This window comes from Silurus aristotelis (genome assembly GCF_946808225.1).
Source record: "Silurus aristotelis genome assembly, chromosome: 8".
In the NCBI taxonomy this organism is placed as follows: domain Eukaryota; kingdom Metazoa; phylum Chordata; class Actinopteri; order Siluriformes; family Siluridae; genus Silurus; species Silurus aristotelis.
Genome location: NC_139581.1, coordinates 25222004 through 25227907, shown reverse-complemented (window position 1 = coordinate 25227907; position 5904 = coordinate 25222004). Strand labels below are relative to the sequence as shown.

The window sequence follows — 5904 nt, the reverse complement described above, 5'->3', positions numbered from 1 at the left end:
GGAAGTTTCAGAAATATATACAGTACATGACCAAGATTTCACAATGTGAATGGTTTTCCCAGGCCTCCACATGCAGTATAAAAGCTAGCATAAATGTAAAACATAAAATAAATAAATAAATAAATAAAATCTTATTCATGAATATATTATGACTGCATACCATGTTACTGAGGATTAAAGATACAAATCATTTTATACCTTATGTCACCATATGTAAACGCAGACACATGATTTTATAAAATCAAAACAAAGAATCTAAAATCATATAGTGGCCACTTGGCACTTTCTTGGAGAAAAAGAAAATGCTTCCGTCTCAATAATAACCTGCATGGGCATTGGTCCGGTTGGCATCTGAGGTCCAAAGTTCATTCCCATCATGCCTTGCATGTTGGGCTGCATGACTGGGACCATGGGGAATCCCTGTTGTTGCTGCTGTTGCTGCATGGGCATCATTCCTGTCAGGAATCATACAGTGTATAATACTTCAGTGACAATAATCACAACTCTGATTAATAATAATTATAATATGATTATATAAAACAAATAAACTAATGTATGTATTAAAAGGTTGGTGCAAACCACATTTAAAGCTTAGAAAGTAATAGTGGGGAAGAAGTTATACAAATGATCACAGCCCATAATCTATCATTGACTAAAGAAATCAGGCACATGTACAGTATCTCACAAAAATGAGTGCACCCCTCACATTTTAGCAACCAGTGTATTATATCTTCTCAAGAGACAATACTATAGGAATGAAACATGGATAGATTTTAAAGTAGTCAATGTGCAACTTGTATAGCAGTATAGATTCGAGGATTCTCCACAGGTGCTCAATAGAGTTTAGGTCTGGAGACATACATGGCCACTCCATCACTTTCACCTTCAGTTTCCTCAGCAAGGAAGTTGTCAGCTTTGTGGTGTGTTTGGTGTCGTTATTATGTTAGAAAACTGCGGTTTGGCCCAGTTTCTGAAGGGGGCATCATGTTCTGCTTCAGAATGTCACAGCAAATGTTAGATTCCATGTTTCCCTCAATGAACTGCAGCTCCTCAGTAGCAGCAGCACTCATGCAGCCCCAGACCATGATGCAACCACCACCATGCTTGACTCAGCACGGGCAAGACACAGTTTTCTTGGTATTCGTCACCAGGGCGTCTCCACGCATGCTGGACACCATCTGAGCCAAAAAAAAGTTTATTTTATTCTCATCAGACCACAGGACATGGTTCCAGTAATTCATGCTTTTAGACTGGTCATCTTCAGCAAACTGTTTGTGGGCTTTCTTGTGAGCCAGCTTCAGAAGAGGCTTCCTTCTGGGATGACGGCTATGCAAACCGACTTGCTGCAGTGTGTGTCATACGGTCTGGGCACTGACAAACAGACCTTCTGCTTCTGCAACCTCTAAAAGCAATGCTGAAGCACTCATGCGTCTGTTTTTTTAAGACAGCTTGGAAAACCTCAGTATGACCTGGTCACTGTACTGTAACTCAGTTTCAGGGTGTTACTGATCTTCTTATAGCCTGGGCATCTTTGTAGAGAGCAACAATTTTTATTCTCAAATCTTTAGAGAGTCTTTGCTATAAGGTGCCATGTTGAAGATCCAGTGGTAACGATGAGAGAATTGTACTTAAAGCACCACATTTGAACTGCTCTAATACAAGATACACAGATTTGTATGGTCCTGACAAGCAGACAAAAACATAAACATGATGAATAGGACATGTGACTTTGCATGGTTACACGATATACAGCCGTTATTACTTAGGGTGTGTGTACTCACTTTTGTTGCCAGTTATTTAGACAATAATGGCTGTATGTTGAGTTATTTTTCAGGACTGTAAATATGTACTGCTTTACAACCTGCATACTAACTGACTTTTATGAGATACTGTACATTAACTGATGTGTTTAAGATTTTTGTAAAATAAAAAATCAAAAGTTACCTAATAAGATTTCCATTTAATGTATATAAAATCTGAATATCCTAGAGTTAAGAACGCAGATTAAACACACTATCAAAATGTTCAAACACAATCAACTTACCTTGTGGTGGTCCAAGTCCCCCTCCTACAGGGTACATGAAACTAGCAAAAGATTAAGACAAAAATTGCTTTAAATGTAGTTTTGTACAAGTATTTATACACACACACACACACACACACACACACTTATACATCTCTTAATCTATCTGTCCATCTAGCTACAGATGGTCCCTGCACCGCTAATTTATTCCAGCATTTTCGACAGACACCAAGCTGAGATCATGTTTTACATTGGATAAAATGGGTATTTTCTTGCTCTGTGTTCAGAAATAGTTAATGTATAAATCAAATTGCACAATATTTGCTTTCACTCGACACAAGAATTTGTTTTACATTTATTTACACCATGCTGACCACTTTATTTATGGCATACCCACTAAAAATACCTATTCCTTAACCTACATTCCTTAACCAGATTAGAAATGACTAATAAAGAGAATGTTCCTTCAGACATGTTGTTGTAGTTATGTTTTAAATTGACATAAAAAATCTAAATTGTGCATCGGTCAAACATTGTGAAAAATAAAACCAGATTCGATTTTTTTGCCATATCACCCAGCAGTACTGATCACTATTCTTTAAGACTCCTGGGTAGGCCATGTCTTGTCTATTTTTGAGTTATGATGAGGTCATCGGAACACAACTCCAATCTTAAGTCGGGGACTACCCGTGTGTCTATATATTATATATATAGTCACTATATGTCCAAAGGTATGTAGACTAATATGTGCTGATTATATGTGGCAGTTATTCCCAGTTCACTGTTAAAGTAAACTCTATTCTTCTGGGAAGGGATATGTGGAGTGTAATGTGAAGGTTTGTGCCTATTCAGCTAAAAGAGCATCTGCCACTGTTCTTCAGAAAGAGGTTCTAGTGTTTATTCCCAATGGTATTTAGTGAGGTTGAGGTCAGGGCTCTGTGAAGGACACAGATCTTCATACATCATGCTTTGTGCATAGGAGTGATGTCGTGCTCGACCAGTTCAAACCACTTAAATTCACAGAATACAAAGACATGCAATACAGTGGTGTTCTGCCAACTTTGTGGCAACGGCTTGGTACTAAAGTGTCCACCACTCGTGTTGTGGCCATATAGTGTCAGAAATCATCAGCAGAATAAATACATAAATAAATGTATTGGTAGCTGCAACATATTGATGAAATTCACTCTGGTCATTGGTTTTCTGTTAGAAATTAAACTGAACTAAATGAGACAGACTTACACAAAAGACGGAGTGTAAGTCTACTTAAAGATGGGGTATATTTTAGGAATAAAAAAAGGTCAGTACTACCATATTTTATTAAAGCAGTGACAAGGGATATTTGGGATTGCTCGTGTAACCTTCTTTGACAATTCCACAATGCGAAAATATCCGGGAAAAAAAAATGTCCTGGGAAAAGCTAATGGTCTTACACAAACACCCGTTTCTCTGCTCTACAATGCTGACAGCAGTAAGAACGTAGAATTAATGCCTGGGTGATGTTAAACCCTCTGAGAGGCCATTATACCAGCTGTTGGCCCAGAGAACACAAAGAACAGGACACTGGATTCAGTCCAAAGATGAACACTGAAAGAAATCTGCACTGAAACAGAGGCGCATCAACAAATTCAATCAGCAAACCTCATCAGCCTCGTTATTTTGAAATGGACAAAACCAACAACTTCAACACTCAATACCTTGAACCCATTGAACCCCCAGGAGCCATCGATGGGCTCTTATATTCCTCACTCACATGAAGTAAATGTGATTTAAGAAGAACAATTAAATACACCAGAACAATAAGGGGAACATAACCTTATGAAAGATTTTATTCCAAAATTGTGTCTTTGAAAGAACTCAATAATATCAGTTGAATGAGCAGCAACTCATCTTGAAATATTTTGTAATTATGTGGTGTTGTTTTTTTTAAGATTCGAGGGAATGGAAGTGGGACGACTCACGATGCAAACAACTAAAACGACATCTGTGAAGTGTCTCGTGGTGCCTTTCTAACACTAGTCTGTTTAGATTGCTTAGCAGTTAGATCAGGTTCCACTTCCATCCTGCTTAATCAGCTTCGGGAGCACCAGGCGGGCTGCAGTCACGCTGACGTCAAAAAAAAAAAAAAAAAAAAATTCATAGGAACAGTAAGAAACCGCTGATACTGCGCATGTTTACACTTTAGACTATCTGTAATCACATCTTTGCTTTCAGGCAGCACATTTCAACAAAGGCCTTTTCAGAGTCGTGCATGAGCACAAAAACACGTCAAAGGTCAGGGATTATGTGTAATCTAGTATTTATACGTTACTGGTTTACTTGATAGGACGTCCGTGTTCGGAGCATATTTGTCACCAGGAGGATCAGTGTCACCAGGCTCTATCATGTATGGCGCTGAACATTCATTATTTAAGCCGTTCACCAGACACTTACACTCGGCCGGTAAATAAATCATGAGACCAAAAGTTTCTGAAAGACACGGACCTACATCAGAAGTGTTTCTCAATTCAGCATGCTGAACATGGCCTTCAGATCACCAAGTGTCTGTGACATGTCTGCGGTTTCGTTCTTCACTTGAATTAAAATCAAGCAAATCTAATAAATATGCTTTAAATGGATCGTTTTAATAAAACTAATACATATCAATGTCTAAACCGTTACTTTTAATTCCCAATATGATTCCAGATTTATAAAAAAATAATGTAAAGAAGAGATCTCAGGTTCCAGTGTCCATTAAACCCGCGATTATGAACATGACGTCTTTATTAAAAGGTAATGTCTTAGATGAATATTTCAGTATGGACAGAGTTGAGATTGATCCAATTCCATTGATCAGCTCCAAGAGCTCCAATTTACAATTCCTCTTCTTTTTGTGAGTCAAATAAAGACTAAAGGTCACAACCAGAACATTCTGAAAACCATGAACATCAACACGTTCATTTCTGATGAATCAGAAGTGAAACCGGTTGCAGAAGCACATCCTGTCCTGGGGCTTTTCCTATTATAAAGACTCTATTCCTGTAGATTGTATGAAAGAATGTATTTACATCATGACACTGGTAGAATCAGGATTAGATGCAGGTGTGAACGCGGTTACAGGGAGAAGCAGCTGATCATTTGTACTGTATGATGAATAAGACTCCTAACTAAACCTTCCTGCGTGTCTATAAACCGCTAACGTTTTAACATTTCTCCCAGACAAAGGCGACTTTAACCCGCACACCAAACCGTGAAGCGGTCAGCTAACAGAGGGACACTGCTGCTCGGATCACCCAGAACAATACGCTTTAGCCTCGACAGCAAACTGACACCTAAACAGGCTAGTGCGCTTAGCCGTGAAGCAGCTAACAGCGCTAAGATGTTACACGTTAGAAATTTAGACGCATGACACAAAAACACCTTAAATTGAGCGCCGAAATGAATAAACACACAGTTCACTGCTGCTACACGCCGTCCGACATTTAACCAAAACATGACAAAGCGATAAATAGTGGGGTTTCGGTACCTGCCGCCTCCGCCTGATCCGGGCCGGAGCGCCATCTTAATCAGCTCTGAGCAATGACGTCATTCAGGGACACTTCCGGGGTCACCTGTAGCGCGTCATCATCATCATCATCTTCTTCTTCTTCATCAGCATTAATATTATTATTAGTATTAATGTAAGTAGTATTGTTGTATTATTATTATTAGAAGTTGTTGTTGTATAGTTATATTATTATTATTATTATTATTATTATTATTATTATTATTATTATTATTATTAATAATAATAGTAGTAGTATTGTTATATTATTATTATTATTATTATTATTATTATTATTATTATTAATATTATTATTATTAGTAGTAGTAGTAGTGGTAGTAGTAATAGTAGTAGTATT

The 5904-nt window shown here is 37.9% G+C and overlaps 1 protein-coding gene across 13 annotated transcripts in view; it reads right to left on the bottom strand.

The window, feature by feature from the left end:
- synrg (synergin, gamma) overlaps positions 1 to 5624 on the bottom strand; it is a 49251-nt gene extending 43627 nt beyond the window's left edge. For 11 of the 13 annotated variants that reach the window (XM_083548832.1, XM_083548838.1, XM_083548840.1 and 8 more), the window contains exons 1-3: positions 5529 to 5624; positions 2045 to 2085; positions 325 to 455 (exon numbers count right to left, since the gene is read on the bottom strand). In XM_083548832.1, the coding sequence (XP_083404958.1) occupies positions 325 to 455; positions 2045 to 2085; positions 5529 to 5563 (207 nt within the window). In that variant the 5' untranslated portion in view covers positions 5564 to 5624. Of the gene's footprint in view, positions 1 to 324; positions 456 to 2044; positions 2086 to 3456; positions 3668 to 5528 lie in introns of those variants that run through there. The other 2 variants (XM_083548834.1, XM_083548835.1) reach the window with 2 other exon arrangements.
- Positions 5625 to 5904: the final 280 nt, after the last annotated feature.